Raw genomic sequence first — 23,978 nt, 5'->3', positions numbered from 1 at the left:
TTACTTCTTTTTGTAGTTTCTGTATCTCCCAATCCAGTTTCCTCATTGTTTTTTTCTAAACAGTAAGGGAGAGTTAGAAAATAATATATCTTATTGACAAGTTGTCTGTTTAACTTCAGACAGTGAGCTGGATTACTCTTATGCCAAAGTAAAGTATATTTGTAATTTATTTTCACCATATGACCTGTCAGGTATCATACTATAGAAACTATTTTAATTCAATAGCTGTTAATTTATTTGATCTGCTGCACTTTGGATCAATAGACTGAGATTAAAAATGATGTCTAATGGATGTTTGTTAGGTTTAAGTGATGCTTTTGACTTAAGCTGCAGATCATCTTGCCTTTTGCTGTCTCACAGAACGGTCTCATAACGTGAGAATGAAATGCTTTCCTTCAGAATGAGATTTTCATCCTTTGACACCTGTTGTGTACTTTTCAAAGAATGAGTGCTCAAGGTCCTTGTTTTACTAAATTAATATTACATTTACAGATTGGATGCTCTATATGTAATAAGTATTTATAAAATGAAATGTCCAAATTTAGCATCCACGGTCCACGTAAAGTCTAAAAATACTGTTAGACAGGCTCTGTATTCTGCAGACCACTCTACCTCTGTCTCCTCTCCCCTCCATGAAGTACAGCTGAGCTGATGGTGAACAAACTATATCCCAACATAGGGCCTACTGCACAACCAACTCCAAAAACCAGCAATGATAAAAGTAGGCCTATCTAAATATCTGTGTGAATGCGTGCATATAAACTAAAGTGTCACAAAGTAACAGACTGTAAAATCTTTCTTTTCTGACAGTATGTGACAAATTCTAAAAAGTTACAGACTATTCATTTCTTTATAATAGGCATACATAAATCACAATCATACGGCTGCAGGAAAAAGATACAGATGTAAGACACCATGTTTCTACCTTATGATGATTTCGATACACCAAACATAGATTTGCGCTCTCTGTCACTTTTTCTGGACGTTTTCCTCAGGGGCTCAGTGGAGAAACACACTGTTTTGGGAGAATAACTGATGTTGCATCTCCATACTGTATGAGCGCATAGGGAGCGCAGCTTCTCTGGCATTTGCGGATCAATCAATGGATTGAGTTACTATTCCATCATTTCCTTAATGAAATAATTTGTTCATGTATTCATTCTGTTACTGACATTTTAACTAGATATCTGATTCTAGCAGCGTTACAGCTGTAACATTATTTATTTAAATGTTGTTCAAGTGTAAGGTTTTTTAATGTGTTACCTCTCCTTCCTTTGCCCTCCTTCTGTTTGGTGTGTAAAGTATAAATCATCAGCCCATTCTGTGTTACATCTTCTTAGCCAACTTCATTCCAACCACTAGTGTTACACTTATTTCTGGAATTCATGGTCAATAAACCTCATTAAAGGGATACTACACCGATTTAGCATTAAGCTTTGTATCAGTAGAAACCCGGTAGTATTTTTGAAAGACTGTGCTTCCCTCCCTCAATTCCCCCTGAGACCAGAGATCTCTGTATTGTGGGTCTGGAAAAATGCCTCAGATGACGCAAAACGACGATTTTTGCGTCATCGGAGGCATTTTTGCCCAGAGGCAATGGACTACAGCCAGTAGTCGACACAGCTTCGCCCGCCGGCTATCGAGACCAGCGGTGTTGCTCGAAGCCTCTGGCCGGTAAAGGGACATCAGCGGGGACGATGAACGAATGTGTCGGTCAGTGGAAAGCTAACGTTAACTGGCCACCTATTCCATCAATCCTGCTTGCAAGTGTCCGCTCATTAGACAACAAACTGGACTACATCCAACTTCAATGAAACTCCCAACGCGAGTTCAGAGACTGCTGTGTTTTTGTTGTTGTGGAAACATGGCTGAACAACAGTGTACCGGACTATCTAGCTACCAGGCCTGCTGCTCTGTCGCCGGGTAAGACTAGACGAGGTGTGCTGTGTTAACACGGACTGCCTGTTGTAGAAATGGGGTGCTTGTATCCAACTAACTGCTAACTGCTGGTGGAGTTTGTGACTGTTAAATGCCGACTATTCTACATCCCATGCAAATCTACGGCTGTGCTTATACTCTGTGTTTATACCACAGCCCACCAAGCGCTAATGCTAGTATGTGTTAGCTGAACTTTACGGAACCTATAATGTGTGTGCACTAAATGTAGCCTGTTTCGTATGTCGTTTTCATATAAGGTCGTTTTTATATATTTTAAATGGGTAACACCACTTGAGCCACGGTGAAACGTTGTTTCGTGTATATGGTTGAAATGACAATAAAACACACTTGTTGAGTTGATCGCCTCACTGTCTGTCTGTCTGTCTGTTTCGGTAGGCGTAGCTTGGGAGTAGACGCTAAAGCAGCGAAGCAAGTACATTCTGGGATTTGGTGTCTTTCATCCACATGAGCCCAAAACACATTTTCTCGCTTTTCTCGGCCTAGAAGGCACCAATTTTTAAAATTGTTTCACATTTCTACTACATAAGTGACCCACTTTAAAGATATATTAAAGCAGCCATATTATGCTCATTTTCAGGTTCATAATTGTATTTTAAGGTTGTACCAGAATAGGTTTACATGGTTTCATTTTCTAAAAACACCATATTTTTGTTGTACTGCAGTGCTCTCTCTCACTGCTGCAGATCCTCTTTTCAGCTGGTCTCTGTTTTAGCTACAGAGTGAGACCTCTTTTCTTCTTCTTCTTCTGTACTATCTTTGATTGCACTGCACATGCCCAGTAGCTCAGATGTAGATCATGTCAGCTAGCTAGCTCCATAGACAGTAAAAGAAAGGCTGTTTCTACAACTTCAGTCAGTTACAAGGCAGGATTAGCTGGGAGACTTCTAAATGAGGGCGCACATGGAAGTAGTTCTTTTGTAGATTATGGTGAACCTGTGTGTGTTGTAGCAGTGCTTTGCTATTGAGAACGAGGTAGCATGCTAGCGTTAGCATGCTAGCGTTAGCATGGTTGCGGTTAGCCTGCTCGTGCCGATTTTGACCAGCTCACCCAGAGACTGAAGGCAGGACACATTCAGAAACCGTATCTCACTCTAAACAGCATGGATGGATTTTTTTCAAAGTTTGTATGTGTGTGGAAGCACCAGAGACACAAAAGAACACCCCAAATCCCAGAAAAAGTGATTTTTTTCATAATATGGGCACTTTAATATTTCCAATGGTGAAATACCCCTTTAATATTAACTTATACCTACTTTCTGAGTTAAAAAAAACCACAAATTATGAATTATTTTGACTAACAATTAAAATCAGAGGATGTGGAGTGGATCACAGACTGGTATATGTCAACGTTTAGTCAGGAAACTGTTTCTTTTCAAATGCTATAAAGTTGAATAAAACCTCCACAATTCAATGAGAGTAATGATCCAATCCTGTATTTTACTTGCAAAAAGCATTGTATGGAACCATCCATGTTATTTTTGAGGCCATTTGGTTTTAAGTAATCTATATTTCTGATACAGAAACTTTGAAAACGGGTCAAATTTGACCCGAGGACAACAGGAGGGTTAAGAGGAAGTTACAGTAAACCATAGAGCTTTTATTGTGAAGGGGAAAGCGGAAGTGGATAAAGTGTAGTATTGACTGTGTTGTGGGTGAATAAAGTGAGCCGTGCAGTGCCGTCTCTGTTCCATTGGACGCCCGTGTTTCTTTATTTTATAGTCAGACCTGAGTCTAGGCAACAGAAGAAACCCTCGGTTACATTAGTAAACAAACATCTGCCCGGAAGTTGTTGGTACGACCCGGAATAGCGTCCGTCCCCGGAACTAACGTTAACTGTTTGTGTGTCACATCGTGGTGAGGACGGCGGAGTAAAAGGCGCCAGTGTTTAGTTTCTTAAGAAGAAAGAAAGGTCCCAAACTGCTGGATGTGGTTTTAAAAGCTGGAACAAAGCTACACAGAGCAGGTTGGTTTTCTCTTTTAATGTCGCAGGGAGTCGGTGCTAAAGCTAAGGTTAGCCGCTAGCAGCTAGCTCCTGCTAAGCTAACGTGTTGTTGTATTTCCTGCGCGCTGCTCTGTGGACTTCCACGGCAATCACAAAGAAGAAAGTTTGGAAGTTTTTCAAGGATATTGAAAATGAGCCACGGTCGTAAATGCAGTGTCCCAGGCTGTACAGGGAACGGTGGCACTTGTCATAGTCTCCCCAAGGAAGCAGACAGCCGACGGGCATGGCTGGTGTTTCTCTATAAGAAGATCCCTGTGAAGTTCGACACTAAATTATACATTTGCTCGAACCATTTCACCGAAGACAGCTTTGAAAACCTTGGACAGTTTAGAGCAGGATATGCTAAGCTGCTGTTGCTGAAAAAAGGGACTGTTCCGACCGTGTGGTCGTCACAACAGCAAGCTGTAAGTATGATTCTGTCGCTAGCAGCTATTAGCAATGCTAAGGTTTAGTGATAATGGGGTTAACGTTATTTCATTTTCCTGACTGTGTTTCATGCGAATAAATAACCTGTGTTGTCATGTAAAGCTACAATTCACGATGCATGTTTGTCCAGATCTTTTTCAGGTTTATTCCAGCAAGACAGCTAATTGAAGCTGAGTAGTAGTACGGGAATTAACTGGAATTAACGGGAATAAACTGGATATTTTTAATATTGCTTTCCATGGAAAGTTTAGCTGGGGAATTTTGGAAACATTCCAATTTGGAAACTTTCATGGGAATTAATGGAAATTATGTGAATTTGGATGGGATGAAGTCCTTGGGCTCAAAAAAGTCCTGTCTCTTCAATCTGTTTTCAATCATCTTCAGTCTGCTGTAGAATGTTGTAATCTAGAACTGATCTGTGCAGTGGGTGTGGCCTCAGTAGCCCAAACCATTGACCTTTAGCTTAACATATGAAGGTAGCTAGCATGCTGCCTTTGATTTACTATGGCTATATGCGTGCCAAGTTAACCATCAGCGCTGTCTATTGTTTCCAGCCTATCAAGAACAAGTGGGCAATACAATTCACACGCATAGATTAATAGCAATGAGTTATGTTAGTTTATTCCCATTTATTCCCGTTAATTCCCATGGGAAGTTTCCAACTTTGAAAATTCCCGGAATTTTGCAACCCTAGAGAGGACAGATAAGCTTGCGCTTACTCTCAATTTGGCACCGTTTGATTTTACGTGAACCAATACTCAGTAGTACCAACGTGATTCGGTCGGTACTGGTAAAAGTACAGGGTTCGGTACCCAACCCTATACATATGTGGTCAAAATGAATTTTGATACAGAATAGAAAAAGGTTAATGGATACCTGTTGTATGTGTGTCTCTCTTTCTACACAGAGCAGTGAGGTGGGGGGAAGCTCATACATGGAGAAGGAGGGTCTTATAAGAACTTTGGACCTCCTTCATGGAAGTGGTGTGAAGTTGGACTGTATTATCACCGATCATCACCCTCAGATCCAAAAGTTCCTGAGAGAACGTAAAATCACCCACTCCTACGATGTATGGCATGTAGCCAAAGGTAATGTGACCTTTTATTTATATATTGTTAAATACGTTGTAAAGACGTTGATTTCTGGACACATTTGTGAAGTGGGCGACTGGTTGCTCCTCTACATCAGATTCTTCCTCTGATTCAGGCTCAAACGTATACGGTTCAACACTTTTTTTTAACCTTTATTGAACCAGGTTAGTCTCATTGAGATATAAAATCTCTTTTTTAAGAGAGACCAGACCAAGATAGCAGAACAAATAACATTTTTTACAGTTACATGTAAAACAATTTACAATCACAAAACACAGAAGAGGCAAAGAGAACGCAAGTGCATTTCAATTAAATAAAAGTGCCATTAATTAAAACATTTGCACACAACCTTTAAAATCATTTAAGGAAATTAGACACTGTAGTTTGAGTATTTTCTGTATTCATGGTCAATAAACCTAATTTAAATGACATTGTACATAATGTTTGAGTTAAATAGGCAGAAATTATTAATTATTTTCACTAATAGTTAAGATCAAAGGATGTTGAGTGAATCACAGACTGGTTTATGTCAAAGTTTAGTCTGTTTTATATCAAACAGTATCATATCAGTTTGATATGAACATTTTTACACCGGCCCAAACCTAGCATGAAACTGAGCAGAGCCTCTACTTCTCTAAATGGTGCAGCAAGTTATCTTACCTTCCAGCTCAGAGATTTTCTCAGACTGACCGGCACAGCTTTTACAGCTGGAGCACAGTGGAGGCACGAGGTTTTCTAAGGGTATCATTAAGATTTATATTAATAAATGTCTGTCTGTTTCTCAGATATACCTCCAGACGTTCTGGAAGTGATTATTGGTGAAGAGGAGCAGCAGGAGTTGGTGGTTAAAGAAGAGGTTCCCCCTGAGCAGCAGGAGTGTAGCTCCAGTGTGGACCAGCAGGAGCCAGAGCCCCCCCCACACATTAAAGAGGAACAGGAGGAACTGTGGAGCAGTCAGGAGGGAGAGCAGCTTCAAGGGCTGGAGGAGGCTGATATCACCAAGTTCCCATTCACTCCTGTCCCTGTGAAGAGTGAAGATGATGAAGAGGAAGGTAGGAACAACGTTAACAGGGTTTTTAGGGGAAATAAAGGGGGGGAAATCTATAGAAGTCAAGAGCAAAAAAGTTCAAGAGAACCCGGTTTATTTTATTTTAGGAGTAGGGTTCCTTTCATACTAGTTTCGCATGTCCAGACCTTCCTCCACAGCGCTGCTGAGGAAGGTCTGGCTAGTCCACACAGCAGTACTGGATGGGAGAAAAACGTGCTCTGGTTTATTGGCATTTCTTTAAACCAATCACAATCATCTTGGGAGGTGCTAGGCGCCAGATGGAGCCGCGGTGCTTCTGCTAAATATTCTCAGGAAGGAACTTGTTTTGGTGGAAAAATACATCTGTGTGTGTGTGTGCGCGCGTGTGTCTGTGTGTGAGTGTCTCTGTCTGTGTGTGTGTGTGTGTGTGTGCGCTGAGCCCCAGTTAGCGCAGCGACAGTTCTAATCGGGAAAATAGATAACTTCTTTGTCGGGACTATGCACGATGTGGCCATGAGGAAAGACAGTTGTACGTTGCCATGGTAATCCACTGAGCGCAGGTGGGCCACAGAGCCATATGCAGGGTCTGAAATTAACACTCACCAGTCGCCAAATGTGGGTACATTTTCCATTTGGCGAGTAAATCTCAGACGGCTATCCACCACATGGTGAGTAAATGTTTGTACCAAAATAGTTCTGTTGTTCAGCCTTCATTTTGGTAAAGCTGCAGCTAATTTCTTCTGTTCCTCTGTTGTCTACACGTCCGAGCTTCGCTGAGGCGGGCCGACACACAAACACTGGAGCACATACCAGACGCCAGCCACCACGTCACTTCTGTTAACTGTTAGACGGCGTTTACCTCAGGCTCATTAATTAGCTAGTAAGTGGCGATTTTTGGCAGCCAGCCTTCCAAAAGAAAGCACAAAGTATATGTAATTGGCCTGCATTTCCATTTCCCTTTTCTAGTAATTTGTGTATTTAAGCCTTCATTGTAGTGATTACACATAATTTCCCATCATTGGGCCACATTTCGTGTTTCTAGCTCATTCCAGCTCACAGCAGCAGGTAACTGTGAATCATCCCAATCTCTGGGCTTGTCCTGAGTAGGTCTGACTCTCCAGAGTTCTATAGATGCTCCTCATTGTTGGTTGTTCATAGTTAAGGCGGCAATGCTTAAAGCCAAGGGTATCTGTTTCACAGTGCCAGTTCAGTCCAAGTGTTGAGCAGGTGTAAACCAGTCGCAAGCGGGTTTCCTCAAATATGTCTCCTGGTGAAATGGCAGCAGTAATCCAAGCAAGACAAAGAAATAGGCCAAGGATACGAGCTGAAAGGATTTTTGCCACAAGGATCCCACTTTTTAAGTTGAGTGAACACAAAATCATTAAGCGTTACAGATTAAGCAGCCATGCAATATTACAGTTACTGGAAGAAATCAATGATGACATTGAATCTCTGACTCAGCGTTCACATTCCATTCCAGCAGTTGTTAAACTCCTCGCTACATTACAAATATTGGCATCAGGATCATTTCAAACAGTCATAGCATCAGCAGTGGGAATACCGCAGTCTGCACTCAGCCGTAACACAAGTACTTAACGCTTTGCTACAGAGCAATTTACGGTATAGTGGGCGGAGAACGGCGCTGATTACCCGATGAACTGTAGGTTTGGTAAATACAACGTAAACTGAAGTATCGCAGCGTGCACTTTCTGTGGGTTGACCATGGCGCTGATAACGCTACATTTGCAAATGTACGTACATCTGGCCCTGTGTCCCCTGAAGTGCAGCGTGTAGAGGCAAGTCTTTGAGGTGCTTGTGTCTTTTCTCAAGGGTGGCCACTGGATACTTAAGTTCAGCTAGCCCAAAGCAAGGGAGGTGAAGGCATTGACTATCTGGAAGGATTTGTGTGGCTGCGCTACAGAGGGAATTGGAAAGAGACTGAGGCACCATGAAGAGTCTGGATGTCCTTATGGATGGTTCTCATGTAAAGTTCCTGTTAGTTCCTGGAGCAGCAGCATAGTATGATCTGAGCCATCATCTAAGATCGCCTAGATGTCTATTTTGTTTTCACCGTGCCGGAGGATGACTCTGATGACCTTTATGGGAACACCAGTGGAGTCAGAAGGTTCCTCTAGGTAAAGGTTTTTGGTGTCTGAGCTAACCAGGCAGGTACCTTTCATCACACTCTTAGTGTTGACTTTATGTAGAATCTGTAGGTGTTTTCCTTTACATATGTTGCATGACTTTTTCAGGGTACATTGTGCTGCTTGATGTGATCTTCCACTTCGGCAACAGTGCTTGTTTGTCTTTAATTCAGTCTACAACTTAAGTCTCATCAAAGCATTTAAAGGTGGCACATTGGCTGAATAAAGTCAAAGTATCTTTATTAGTCTCCCCAAGGAGAAATTAGTTTTGGACACTGAGAGAAATTGCTGCAAGAGTTACAACAGTGACACACAACAAGCACAGGGTTAAGAAGACAAATATACATTGAACATTTAGGCTACTGAAAGAGCTGTGCAAATTGCAAATTACCATTTTCTATAGGCTACTTGTGCAAAAAGAAAAAGCCATCCTTCCTACATTCTTCTGTTCTACCTTACATGCCTTACAAATAATCATTCCTACTTCCATAAGCATCCATGCATTCAGTCCTAAAAATAAAACTTCAATTTATCCATTCATAAATATCCATACAATCCATTATAAATATGTATTCATTCTTCCATTTCATATCCATACATACACTCACTCACAGATATACATTAACGAATTCATGGTCATACGTTCATCGCTGCTCATTAGTGAGCTTAACTGAGAGAGGAACAAATGAGTGCTTATAGCTGTTGTATTTGCACAGAGGAACCCTGAACCTCTTTCCTGAGTTCAATAGCTCAAACTCTGAAAACAACACGTGAGAGTTATCAGATAGAATGATCTTAGCCTGCCTGACTGTTGCCTGATCAAAAAGCTCCTGTGGGTTGAGGGGTGCAGGTGTTCTCTGAGTTTTGGTTTTGACTGTCAAATTTCCAAACCAGCTGGTAATACCATACTGAAGAAGTGACTCTGTTGTTGTTCTATTGAAGATTAGCATGATATTTTTACAGACCCCATGCACTCTAAGTCTGCGCAAAAAGTAGAGATGCTGATGAGTTCTGGCACAGATATTTGTTACATGTGTGTGCCAACTCAGGTCATTGTCAATATGAACTCAAGTGCAATACTTATTTCAGGGATATACATCTCCAAGACATTGTCTGTGTGTATGTTTATGTCATTTTCTGTTGTTATACATGTTTTCTTTGTTTTTCCTATTTGGAAATTTATGTCATTTGAGGTAATGTTTCATGTATGTCTGTTGTTGTTGTTGTTGATCTCGTGTATGTTTGTATGTATGTGTATGTCCTCCTTTTTCTATGCGAGCCACCCAGGGATGCACAAAGAATTTCAGCCTTGGCTGACAATAAAGTTGTATCGTATCGTATCATATGTATCGTAACTCCTAGATATTTAAATGCTTGCTGTCATGACCATGGGTGGCCACCGGGCTCTGATCTCCAGCTGATCTGGGGTCAACCAGCATTTCCACAGTTTTGCTTGTGTTAATATATGAAGTTGGTTTGAATCACACCAGTTAACAAACTTTTCCCCAGCAACTTGGTGGACGCTTATATTGCTTTCTTTAGTAAGCAATAGTAGCGTAACTAAGTAAGTAAGCAAACTGACAAGGACAGTTTCATCTGAAAATGTTACTATATGTTGGTTTGGCTCAGAGCTGATTCAGTCATTGGTGTACAATGTAAACAAAAGAGGTGAGGGGGGCGCCAGTGCTGCACACTGCTGGATCAGACAGGGCGGAGTTAAACTTCACCTGCTGTGGCCTGTTTGACAAAAAGGAGTGATACCACCTGATTTAAAAAGGGATTTAGATTTAACGGAACTAATTTCCTAAGCATGATATCTGGCTGGATTGAGTTAAAGGCAGAACTAAAATCAACAAAAAGCAGTCTAGCATATGCAACAGGACTTTCGAGGTGCTTCAGAGTGAGGTGCATTATTGTTGATATGGAATCACTTGTACTATGATTTTTTTTGTATAAGCGAATTGGTATTTATCTAACATTTGTTCCACATCTGTATGGAGTTTCTCTATCATAAGCCTCTCCAATCATTCGAAAACATTCGAGGTAATAGCCACTGGCCGATAATCATTGTTCTCCTGGGGACATGCCTTTTTGCGTACTGGAATAATAATAGATTTTTTTTTAAACTAAACTTAGATTCAGTTGTCTATTCGACTGCCTATCACCGGTGGTCAGTTGATGTGTCCGAGGCAGCTCGGTTTGTTTGTTAAAATGTAACAAATAAATCTGCATGGAGTGAATATCAACAGTCTCTGGAGTCTTCATGGTGTCCTCGCATAGAAATAAAATGGATAGAAAGGCCATTGAACTGTTTGCCGTGGTCATTTGATGGGTAATCAAATGGTGGCGAAGCTCGCCAGAGAGTCTCCTGATGCAGCTCAGGTGATGTTCTTGTAGAGTCTGGCTCCTTCCTGTCTCTAGCCTGACTGCATAGTGATCAACGGTAGGGACACTGCCTGGCTGAACATGCTGTGTAGAAGATAGAGGTAATACCTGTGGGGGAGAGCTTAGCTCTGCAAGCTATGTGTGGCAAATGAGTATCTGACGATGTTTTCCAAGGTCTATTGTAGGGCTGAACGATTTTTGAAAATAATCTAATTGTATTTTTTTTCAAAAATATTGCGATTGCGATTATTTTTTAAGCTCTTTGTCTTCTGTATTATTCAACAAAGACGAGCAATAAATCATTGTATAGTATGAACAACACAAGATATAGATATATTTAAAAAAAAAAACTTTCTTTCCTGGAGGCCAGGCCTGTATGTGATGATGAAATCAGGTAATGCATGAATTTATATGAATGACATCAACTACTTAAATCACAGTAGTATACTGAGCACTGACCGCCTGGTGTAAACATTCATATGAAAGTCAGAAACTAATCACAAAAACTAAAGTGCAGATTGCAGAAATATAAAAACAAATATGTGGCTTTACCACACTTAGTAGTATTTAGATTATTTAGTTGATTACACATTTTAAATACTGTCTTTGAACTAGACAGTTAAATAAATAAAAAATATATATGAAACGGTGTATTTTTTTTTTTTTACAGCGCACACAGAGGAGCTGCCTCCCCCTCATGAAGTTGCGTGCCGTGTACATGACAGCGTCACAACGTTGCACTTTCTCAGAGAGGCTATCGTTACGTTAGGGGTAGCATGCTGCTGGTGTTCTTGCCGTGGGATTAACTGTACTAATAAAACCTGTGCCTGTATCCATTAACTGCATGTATGGACTCGAGCCCGAATAAAACCCTTCATTTTATTAAAGTGGCTGTAAAAGTTTTAAACTACAACTCAGTTTGAATGACAGAAATCAGCTCAAGATGATGCTTTCTCTGCGGAGTGCAGACTGATTTGCTCTTGCGAGTCACGTGACCAAATCGCAGCCTTTGCGATTAGGAAATCGCGTTTTAACATATTGCGATATAATTGCAAATGCAATTAATCGTTCAGCCCTAGTCTATTGTAAGGTGAAGGATTGGATTAAGGGGTTTGGCAATTCAGCCACCCCCCCGCCTAATTCTCCCATACGTTTATTGTGCTGCAACGTTTCGACCCTGCTCTGTTTCCCACAGATTAGAAAGCAATTTGCGGCTTCTGCTACATTTCACCTGTCTGGATACGCTAACACAGGCTTTTCCAGTGTTACAAAAAAAAATCTGTGACCCTTCGGAATATGTTACTGTTGCACCGTCTACCTGCCATAAATCATTCTGTGACTACGCAGGAAAAATCGAACCCCGGCAACGGCACTAATAAAAACTACCTAAAAAGAGCGTTCTTTTCACTGTTAGTCTCATTTGATGTTTGGCCACAGCTCATTTAAGATCATAATATGAAAAATGACAGTTACAGAAACACTAAAATGTTACTTATAGTCACTTTAATTACCGACTGCGCCACAGGAAAACTAGTAGTGTAGATGTAACCTAAGTAACTGACTGAACAACCAGTATTACTTTATAACAATCACAATCCAGGTGATAAGATACAGTTCCACAACATTTCTCTGTATGTGTTTCCTGCAGATGTTAATCAGTTGTTGGTGGTTAAAGAAGAGGTTCCCCCTGAGCAGCAGGAGTGTAGCTCCAGTGTGGACCAGCAGGAGCCAGAGCCCCCCCCACACATTAAAGAGGAACAGGAGGAACTGTGGAGCAGTCAGGAGGGAGACCAGCTTCAAGGGCTGGAGGAGGCTGATATCACCAAGTTCCCATTCACTCCTGTCCCTGTGAAGAGTGAAGATGATGAAGAGGAAGCTCAGTCCTCACAGCTTCATCAGAGACAAACTCAACACATGGAAACAGAAGCTGATGGAGAGGACTGTGGAGGACCAGAACCAGCCAGGAACTCACATCCACTTTTACAACCAGAGACTGAAGACCAGACTGGAGACTCTTCTGATCCTGAGACTGATGACAGTGCTGATTGGAAGGAGACCAGAGAACCTCAGTCAGCTTTAAACTCTCTGAAACATGATTCAAGATGTAAGAAAACATTCAGCTGCTCTCAGTGTGGGAGAAGATTTGGCTTCAAGGGACATCTGAAGATACACATGAGAACTCACACAGGAGAGAAACCTTTCAGCTGCTCTGAGTGTGGTAAAGCTTTCACTGAACGTGGACACCTGAACAGACACATGAGAATCCACACAGGAGAAAAACATTTCAGCTGCTCAGTCTGTAAGAAATCTTTTACACAGAGTGGAAGTTTACAGTCACACATGGCTTTAGTCCACACAGGAGAGAAAATATTCAGCTGCAGTGTTTGTAACAAAAGACATAAATGTGTTGGTCAGATGGAAACAGAAGCTGATGGAGAGGACTGTGGAGGACCAGAACCAGCCAGGAACTCACATCCACTTTTACAACCAGAGACTGAAGACCAGACTGGAGACTCTTCTGATCCTGAGACTGGTGACATGGAATAACGTTTGTTCCTTTAAGTCCAAGCAAAACTTCTCAAGTATCAAACAAAGATCTTTATGTATCAACATCTAGATAGAAGACATTATATTGTGTGGTAGGAAAAAGTACACTCTTATTTTAAATATTTTATTAGATATTGTTTTGTCTTGTAATGTCTGTCATATAATCAATTATAATCAAGAAATCAGACAAATGTAACCACCTGATATTTTATAGTGCCCACACATATATTCACTTCTTTCTAAGTAACGTATGTTTAGCAAGATTCACTATTAATCATGTATCAATATGGGAGCTTATTCAATACACATTGGGTTCATGTTTTAATTTTGTGTATCATGTTTAAGCACAATTTAGGCCCAGCTGTCTCTGAGAGGAGACTTTTCTCTCTGAGTCAGGGAGACAGGAAGTGCAGGTTGAAAGCTATCTTTAGTTTAAACAAGGGAGATGTGAGGGAGGTAGCATAGGGAAGTTAGCCTAGCAAGGTGTTTCCTGTCAGGGAGAGGAGGAGTTTTCTCTTTGAAGAAAAGTTGAGATAGACATATTATGATCTTTATAAAACTATAAAAACTCATTTGTGCATTGCTTTGTTCCAAGGTAATATGATCAGTGACACCAACAAGATTATGACCGGTGTGGTCACCAGGACATGCTGAGTACCCTCCAGGAGGAAATAAAGTGAAATCATTTGAAGTAAACCATCTGTCATATGGAACCTAGATTCAGTTGTCTATTCGACTGACTATCGCCGGTGGTCAGTTGATGTGTCCGAGGCAGTTCGGTTTGTTTGTTAAAATGTAACAAATAAATCTGCATGGAGTGAATATCAACAGTCTCTGGAGTCTTCATGGTGTCCTCGCATAGAAATAAAATGGATAGAAAGGCCATTGGAGTGTTTACCGTGGTCATTTGATGGGTAAACAAACGGTGTCGAAGCTCGCCGGAGAGTCTCCTGATGCAGCTCAGGTGATGTTCTTGGAGGGAATGAGTTGGACCCAGTGACAACGTGTCAGCGGACTGCTAACGTTAGACCCAGCGGCAGTGGGTCGGCAGAGCACTAACGTTACACCCAGCAGCATGACCTGTTGACATGCCTGAGTGGGTCATCGGACCACTAACATTCTGTAACTGATATTTTAACTAGATATGTGATTCTAGCAGCGTTACAACTGTAACATTATTTAAATGTTTAAGTGTTAGGTATTTTAATGTGTTACCTCTCAGTTGAAGGTTAAGAGGAAGTTACAGTAAACCATAGAGCTTTTATTGTGAAGGGGAAAGCGGAAGTGGATAAAGTGTAGTATTGACTGTGTTGTGGGTGAATAAAGTGAGCCGTGCAGTGCCGTCTCTGTTCCATTGGACGCCCGTGTTTCTTTATTTTATAGTCAGACCTGAGTCTAGGCAACAGAAGAAACCCTCGGTTACATTAGTAAACAAACATCTGCCCGGAAGTTGTTGGTACGACCCGGAATAGCGTCCGTCCCCGGAACTAACGTTAACTGTTTGTGTGTCACATCGTGGTGAGGACGGCGGAGTAAAAGGCGCCAGTGTTTAGTTTCTTAAGAAGAAAGAAAGGTCCCAAACTGCTGGATGTGGTTTTAAAAGCTGGAACAAAGCTACACAGAGCAGGTTGGTTTTCTCTTTTAATGTCGCAGGGAGTCGGTGCTAAAGCTAAGGTTAGCCGCTAGCAGCTAGCTCCTGCTAAGCTAACGTGTTGTTGTAAACTGCCGCTGAAAACGGGCGATTCCCAACGAAGCTGTTAGTTGATAGTTTCAACCCGGTGGCTGTACCTTATTTGGCTCTGGTCTGTACCTTTGTCACGCCCCAAAATGTACATTACAGACCAGCTCACACAGGAGGAGGTGGCGTAGGTCTCAGACACCAGTTTAGCTGCGGAAGTTTGGAAGTTGTTCAAGGATATTGAAAATGAGCCACGGTCGTAAATGCAGTGTCCCAGGCTGTACAGGGAACGGTGGCACTTGTCATAGTCTCCCCAAGGAAGCAGACAGCCGACGGGCATGGCTGATGTTTCTCTATAAGAAGATCCCTGTGAAGTTCGACACTCAGTTATTCATTTGCTCGAACCATTTCACCGAAGACAGCTTTGAAAACCTTGGACAGTTTAGAGCAGGATATGCTAAGCTGCTGTTGCTGAAAAAAGGGACTGTTCCGACCGTGTGGTCGTCACAACAGCAAGCTGTAAGTATGATTCTGTCGCTAGCAGCTATTAGCAATATATATGCCAGTTATTAGCATGGATTACTTTCCATAAAATCATCTCTCAATGCAAATCAAACCAGCTATCAGGCTAACTGAAATAAAACCATGTTAATCTCTAGGTATGGTGAAGGGTATGTGATGATGTGGCGGTATGGTGAAGGGTATGTGATGATGTGGGGTATGGTGAAGGGTATGTGATGATGTGGGGGTATGGTGAAGGGTATGTGATGATGTGGGGGTATGGTGAAGGGTATGTGATGATGTGGGGGTATGGTGAAGGGTATGTGATGATGTGGGGGTATGGTGAAGGGTATGTGATGATGTGGGGGTATGGTGAAGGGTATGTGATGATGTGGGGTATGGTGAAGGGTATGTGATGATGTGGGGGTATGGTGAAGGGTATGTGATGATGTGGGGTATGGTGAAGGGTATGTGATGATGTGGGGGTATGGTGAAGGGTATGTGATGATGTGGGGGTATGGTGAAGGGTATGTGATGATGTGGGGGTATGGTGAAGGGTATGTGATGATGTGGGGGTATGGTGAAGGGTATGTGATGATGTGGGGTATGATGAAGGGTATGTGATGATGTGGGGGTATGATGAAGGGTATGTGATGATGTGGGGGTATGGTGAAGGGTATGTGATGATGTGGGGTATGGTGAAGGGTATGTGATGATGTGGGGTATGGTGAAGGGTATGTGATGATGTGGGGGTATGGTGAAGGGTATGTGATGATGTGGGGGTATGGTGAAGGGTATGTGATGATGTGGGGGTATGGTGAAGGGTATGTGATGATGTGGGGTATGGTGAAGGGTATGTGATGATGTGGGGGTATGGTGAAGGGTATGTGATGATGTGGGGGCCAAGGGAACTTTATCAGGATGCATAGTATACTGGATCCATTAAAATAACTGGCCTTTCAAAATAAAAGTCTGCCTGCCTCTATGGGAATTTAACATAGGGGTGTACTGACTTATGCCCCCTGTATTTAAAGGAAGAACATTTATTTAATTACGTTAGAATGACCTCACCTGTTGTATAAGCTGTGATATATGAACACGTTTCCCTCAGGGTGTTGGCTTACGTCATTCATCGGTTGAACCTTTGTTTTCTCTATTTACTCTCCTCTTTCTGTCTTCTTATCCGTCCTGCTACCTTTTGTTTCAACATCCTCCTCCTCCATCATTTCCCCTCCTGTCTTTCTCTTCATCACTGCATGTTCCCTCCACCCAACCTCATCCTCATCCGCTGTCCCTCTGTCCTCCTTGTTTCTTGAAACTCTTCTCTCCGGGCTATTTCCAACCCTTCTTCTTCCATCTCTTTCCAATCCTCCCCACCCTCCCCCGGTGCAGATGAAGGTGCTGAAGTGGCAGCAGAGGATGATAAAGAACCGGGAGTCGGCCTGCATGTCGAGGAAGAAGAAGAAGGAGTACCTGCAGAACGTGGAGGCTCAGCTCCGGGAGGCCCAGCAGGAGAATGAACGTCTTCGCCGAGAGAACCAGACGCTGAGGGAGAGACTGGCCGGGAGAGAGGTGAGGGAGGGAGGAGGTGACTCTTCATCTTCTCCTTCTTTAATAATTCATCTGACTTTGCCCTGAACATGTTTTCATCTTTTTAATGAGAAAATTAAAGCTAGGGGAAAAGAACTTAACCCCCAAGCGAGGTGAAACTTTGGCTGTCTGTTATTCTCCCTTTCCACTGGCCAAAAAAACCCACTTACATCCACTAACATCTGGCTTCTGTCTGCAACAACTGTGATTGGTCCACTTAGTCAGATCAATTAAAAAGACACCTTTAATGAGAAATTAAATTAATTGCAGCTAGTGGAAGAGAAATTAACCTGGAAGGAAGGTGAAACTGTGACTGTTCGTGGAGTTAATATTTCCATTATCTATCTTAAGGCCTTCTGTAGTCTCACATCGCCAGCTCTATCTTCACAGCACTGTGCAGTAAGGTCTGGCTACACCGCAGATATATTCTCCGATAGGAAAAAAAACACTCTGTTTTGGTTTCTTATAACCAATCCCAATGGTCTCGGGTGGCGCTAAGCTCCAGACGCAGCGACGGTGGCTCTGCTAAATAGTCTCGGGAAGGAACTTGTTTTGGTGGAACATGTGCACCCCACAAAAGAAAACTCCACATACAATATTAAGTAAGGGTTAATGCCCGACGAGGTGTCCATTGTGAGGTATTAATGGACAACGAGTGGCGTGAACTGTCCGACACGCTTAAGTCCGCTTATACCATGGTCACTTGCCAAATAACATATTTTTAAAACATTAGTTTATATTTTAATTTGTTATACAATCGAAATCTAACGTTTTTACAAGCAATAACTCCGTTTCCCTGGTTACGCCTGACGGTTTGACTAATACCTGGAACAATCATTCCCATCCTATAAGGTTCTTATGCAATGCAAACATTCACTCCTCCAGGAAATAGGAAGGACCTTAGATACGACTTGCCTCCCTTAGCAACAGGAGATATTTATAGTCCGCTCAGCTACGAGCCAGAAAGCTAACGCTATGCTAGCGAGATCCAAAGTCAATAACATTGTGTACAGTTGGCAATCAGTAAAAATAATGTGACAGTATGTTGAACAACAAGCTAGCTATCAGCCATGTCATTGTCCCCAAAAACAATATAACGACTTTTACGAACAGTTTCATCCGCAATGTGTAACGTTACTGTCGGCTGCAGCCTGAAGTAGCGACCTGAACAGTGAACGGGATGTGAGATAACGTTATTCTCTGTGAAACAAAGTCAGTTCAGAGGGGCAGTATAAATTACTTCTTGCAGCGTGTGTGTTAGCGTCATTTTAGTGGCAATCTGTCGATAAAAAATGCCACTACAGGGAATTTGAAGCCATTTCCAACTCTTGCTGTTGCAAAAAATGAGGTCCTCCATCGTCGTGTACTTAATTCTTTATTGTATAAATGTATTTAAAAACACATACAAAAGACTGACTTGAAAGATTAAAAAACGAACAGACGAGATCTAAAAACCATCATTATCACAGAGCTGAGGTTGAAAAACTGTGTGGCTTCCTAGACTCAAAAACTCGTTACTGGCTCACCTGTGATTCCCTTCTACCCTGGCTGATTAGCCCATACACACAGGTGCACAGGTGACGTAACCTAACGAACAACCCATTCACACAAACCTACCACCCACACACACCAACATGCACACACATCCAAATTGGCCACAACAGTCATCCTGTGGTGTTCAGAGGACGAGTTCATTTATTCATTTATTTATTTCAGGCAGACAATAGTAACAAAAGAAAATTATACAATATATAAATAAAATGATCAATTTCTACCTGAAAGGGAGTGGGAAGAAGATAACTTATTTAATCCCACCCCCAGTTCCCCATTCAGAGCTTACTACATTCAGCTTCACTGTTACTTGTTCAAGGATTATTTTACAAATGAAAGATCATGGTGGCGTTACCACAGGTAACAATAATTATTACATTACAACAAACTGTATACCAACAATATAAAGAAAATGAACAAAACCAACAATGGTAATGGACAATATACCAATAATGGTGAAAGACAAATTAAACCAACAATGGTAAGGAAACATTGAGCACTTATTAACACTATGAGACAACAGCAATTTAAATTAAAGACCTTCATCTCTATATTTTGACCAGACCCGATGTTTATATAACAGTTTGAATCGATTGACAGTTTGGCATTGCTTGTGTTGTAAGTCCAGTTTGTTCCAGAGTTTCACTCCACATACAGACACACAGAAACGTTTACGAGTGTTTTGAGCTCTCGGCAATGAAAAATATCCAAAACCTCTCAAGTCATAAGCTCGCACTGGAGTTATAAAAAAACGTTGTAGGTTAGGCGGTAATAAATTGTTGAATGCTTTGTATAAGACTATTGCTGTACTATATTTTACAAGGTCATCAAATTTTAACAACTTTGACTGCATAAACAGATTATGAGTATGGTCTAAAAAACCAACCTTGTGAATGATCCGCACTGCTCTTTTCTGTAATATAATCAGAGGATTAATTGTGTTCTTGTAAGTATTCCCCCATACTTCAACACAATACGTAAGGTATGGGAGTACCAAGGTGCAGTATAGAGTACGGAGTGCATTTCCATCAAGGTATAATTTTGCTTTATTTATAATTGAGAGGTTTTTTTGAAATTTTTGTTTTAATGTGTCTGACATGGGGTTTCCATGACAATTTACTGTCAATTATTACGCCCAAAAATTTAGTCTCACTTACGATTTCAACCTGGGTACCATTAATACTTATTTTCTGTTCAGACATAGCATTGCGATTACCAAACATCATTATCTTAGTTTTGTTTATATTCAAGGATAATTTATTAGTGTCTAACCACTTTTTTATTATATTTAGTTCCCTGTTTACCATATGTACAAGGTCATTATAATCATCACTACAGTAGAATATATTAGTGTCATCTGCAAATAGTATGAGTTTCAGATCTTTGGACGTATTAAAAATATCATTTATATACACATTAAACAGTTTTGGCCCCAACACTGACCCCTGGGGGACACCACAAGCAACACCAAGAGTATCTGATAAATACTGACCCATTTTAACAAACTGTACTCTCTCTGTTAAATAACTTTTTAACCAATCCCCAGCCAGCCCCCTAATTCCATATCTTTCCATCTTATTTAGTAGAATTGAGTGATTAATCGTATCAAAGGCTTTTTTTAGATCAATAAAGACACCAACTGCATACTTTTTATGCTCCAGTGCATTAGTAATTTCTTCAATAGCTTCAGTTATTGCCATTGAGGTAGTTCTTTTAGACCTAAAACCATACTGGCCTTCATTAATTATATGATGTTTTTCAAGAAACTTTTCAAGTCGAGAATTGAAAAGCTTCTCTAAAATTTTTGAGAACTGAGGCAAAAGAGAGATTGGTCTGTAGTTTGTAAAAGCGTGTTTATTTTCATTTTTGAAGAGTGGAATTACTTTAGCGATTTTCATTTTACTTGGAAAGCAGCCAGTCTGGAATGACAAGTTACAAATATAAGTTAGGGGTTTTACAATATTCAGTATAACTTTTTTAACTAATGCCATGTTGATATCATGACAATCAATGGAGAACTTACTTTTACACATCCGCACAGTTTTTGTTACTTCCTGCTCATTTGTAGGTGAGAGGAAGAAAGACAGGGGATTCCGTTCAATAGATGATTTTACAACTCCATGGTCTGGAATATCAGCAGCCAACTCAGGGCCAACATTAACAAAAAAATTGTTGAACTTATTTACTACATTGTTCATATTATAATCTTCACCATTTTCATCAATGAAGTAATCGGGATATTTCAACTTTGAAGAGCCTTGTTTGATTAGGCTATTCAAAGCATCCCAAGTTCCTTTTATATTATTTTTATTTTCATATAGTTTTTTTTGATAATATAACCGTTTGCTTGTTCTTATGATATCAGTTAATTTATTTTTGTATTTCTTATATCTTTGCTCCACTTCTTTTGTTTTTACTTTGATAAACAATTTGTAGAGATTGTTTTTCTTTTTACAAGCATTGATTATTCCTTTTGTAATCCAAGGGCTTTTTTTATGTTTTTCCTTTACAAAATATTCTTTCACCGGGCAGTGTTTATTATGCAGGGAAGTGAAGATATCTAGAAAATTACAATAAGCACTGTCCACATTTGGTTCTCTGTATACTGAAGTCCAATCCTGGAGCGCCAAACTACTATTTAGGGCACGGATCGTTTCCTCAGTTGTTATTCGTTTAGAGATTTTTACCATAGCGTCTTTTGTTTTTTTGAGATTACAGTCATACAAAGTAAAAACAGGTAAGTGGTCAGTGATATCACATATAAATAGGCCACTTGTGATTTGATTCCCCATGATGTTAGTAAAAATGTTATCAATGATTGTGGCACTGTGTGACGTTATTCTGCTCGGTTTTGTTATAGTTGGATACAGAGAGTACAAGCTGTACATTGTATCAATGAAGTCATCAACGGTTTTTAGCTTAGTTGGATTTAACAAATCAATGTTAAAATCACCACAGATAAATACATTTTTTTGGTTCACAGTGGAAAACAGTTTATCCATCCACTCATTGAAAGTTTCTATACTTGACCCAGGTGCCCGGTACACACAACTCATGAGGATATTAGTCTTTTTATCATTTAGAATTTCTACTGTTAAGCATTCAAACAATCCATCCACAGCTATGGCCATATTTGTTAAGACATTAAATTTAACAGATTTATGAATGTACAAAGCAACCCCCCCTCCTATTTTATTTTTTCTGTTTGTATATCTTAATTCATAGCCATCAAGACAAAAATCAATACCTTTATCATCGTTGAACCAGGTTTCAGTTATTGCAATAATGCTAAATGAATGAGTGAAATGCTTCAAGTAATCTTTGATGGCCTCAAAGTTAGCGTACATGCTTCGACTATTGAAATGTATTATTGACAGGTTATCTTCTGATTTTACACTGTTTTCATATTGTTCTTGGGTAAAATAATTACAGTTTCTAACGATTGAAGAGAGAAAATTATTATCAGGGTCTATCTCAGTATCTGTCTCTGTTGTGGTGTTCTCATGATACTCACTGGTTTCCAGTTCCATTTATTGTTGTTGCAAGATATTCTGTAACATGTCCATATCAATGCTTGGTGTAGTCCGGGTTCTTGGTGTGTTCAGCATTGTGATGGTGTAGAGTGTCAAAAGCTACCTTACCAGGTGCTATCAGTACTTCTCAAGATCTTCCATCTTCTTTATCACCAATACTTTTGCTTCCTCCGGCGAACCATTAAGTTTGATGAAGATCTTACAGTTTGTTACCCAGGTTTGTTGAATCTTGCCTTGCTTTTTAAGTTGTCGTGCAATCCTTGCGATGTCCGCATTTTTCCGTGTCAAGTGTTCATTTATGAAAATATTTGTGCCTTTCAGTTTGCGTCCTTGTTTCAAAAGTGCTATTTTTCTTTTTCGATTTGTGAACCTCATGATGACCGCTGGTGGTCTCTCGTTCCTTGTGGGCAGTGGGTGACACGCCTCGATGTGCTCCAGGTCCAACTCTATCCCCGCGCTCCGGAGGTAGGATGCCACCTGTTGCTCCACCGACTGCGCCTCCTGGTCGCTCCGCTCCTCGCTGTCCGTGGCCACCGCACGCGCGGAGGAGCGCGGCCTGATCTTGATGCCGGTTATGACCACATCATTCATACGGGAGTATTGCTCCAGCTCATCCACTTGCCGCTCGAGATCCAAAATACGCTGTGTTTTTTCCGTGTTCTGGAGGCGTAGTTGCTTCACCTCTTCCATTAGCCCCAGAAGCTGCTCCTGCTGCGTTCTGACCGCACTCACATCTCCACATAAGGACTGGAGAGAGAGCTTTATCTCCTCGAACTCCTCCCATGTCGGCTTCTTCGGTGGGGGCATCCTGGTGTTCTGGTTTTCTTTTTTTCTACGAGTTGGAAATAAGAGATTCACATTTCCTTTTTGTTTTAAATTTAAAATGTGGTAACGAAACCTGGTTCCACTATGGAACGCAACCGGTAGGAATCGGACCGGATTAGAACTAGGGCTGCAACAACGAATCGATAAAATCGATAAAATTCGATTCAGCACCTCCTAAAATGTAAACATGTTGGAGTCCTTGATGAGGAGGAAGGGAGTTCAACAGCAGGGTAAAGTCACTACACAATCCTACTACTGTTCCGTTTTGAAGTGATGAACGTAACGTCCCTCCAGTGGTGCTGGTGTGGTGTTTACTCATTATCCAGCTGACTAGCATGACAAGCTAGCGTTAGCTCGTTAATAACAGTAGTAAAGCAGGACTAAAGACACGTTTTTATTCACTCGCCTTTTTTGGCCCATTCATTTTTCAATCTATTGTCATGTATATATTCTGTGCTTTGTCCCATATCAGTTATTGTTGACGTATATATTTGTGTGTGTTGTACTTTTTAATTTCATTTTAAAGTTCTTTTAGCACTTGGTCATCTTAAATTAATTTAGTCCATCAGGGTCCAACAATCAAAAGACCAAAAGGGTTTCTCATAAAAATAATCCAGTAGGTACAAAATGCTGTGTAAAAACAAAACAAAAAGTCCGTAGCTAACAGTTTGCTAACCTCCTTCGTGAAATGCAGTCGGCAAAAATAATATTTTCTCTTC

The 23,978-nt window shown here is 40.8% G+C and overlaps 1 protein-coding gene across 1 annotated transcript; it reads left to right on the top strand.

Annotated features, from left to right (window-relative positions):
• Positions 1 to 3,627: 3,627 nt before the first annotated feature.
• LOC116060846 (cyclic AMP-responsive element-binding protein 3-like protein 2) lies at positions 3,628 to 17,398 on the top strand. Its single transcript, XM_035993412.1, has 5 exons — positions 3,628 to 4,365; positions 5,295 to 5,475; positions 6,264 to 6,683; positions 7,548 to 7,570; positions 17,153 to 17,398. The coding sequence occupies exons 1-5, from the start codon at positions 4,093 to 4,095 to the stop codon at positions 17,396 to 17,398; spliced, it is 1,143 nt and encodes a 380-aa protein (XP_035849305.1). The 5' UTR covers positions 3,628 to 4,092.
• Positions 17,399 to 23,978: the final 6,580 nt, after the last annotated feature.

This window comes from Sander lucioperca, chromosome 16, assembly GCF_008315115.2.
Source record: "Sander lucioperca isolate FBNREF2018 chromosome 16, SLUC_FBN_1.2, whole genome shotgun sequence".
NCBI lineage: Eukaryota > Metazoa > Chordata > Actinopteri > Perciformes > Percidae > Sander > Sander lucioperca.
Note: the sequence above shows the minus strand (reverse complement) of the source record. Positions and strands in the feature narration are given on the sequence as shown.

What these genes read in the sequence shown, in the direction of transcription:
- LOC116060846 (XM_035993412.1), top strand. Translation starts at nt 4,093, where the DNA reads ATGAGCCACGGTCGTAAATGCAGTGTCCCAGGCTGTACAGGGAACGGT. An exon ending in GGTCGTCACAACAGCAAGCT is followed by an intron (nt 4,366 to 5,294) that starts GTAAGTATGATT and finishes CTTTCTACACAG; the next exon opens with AGCAGTGAGGTGGGGGGAAG. An exon ending in TGTCCAGACCTTCCTCCACA is followed by an intron (nt 6,684 to 7,547) that starts GCGCTGCTGAGG and finishes TCGTGTTTCTAG; the next exon opens with CTCATTCCAGCTCACAGCAG.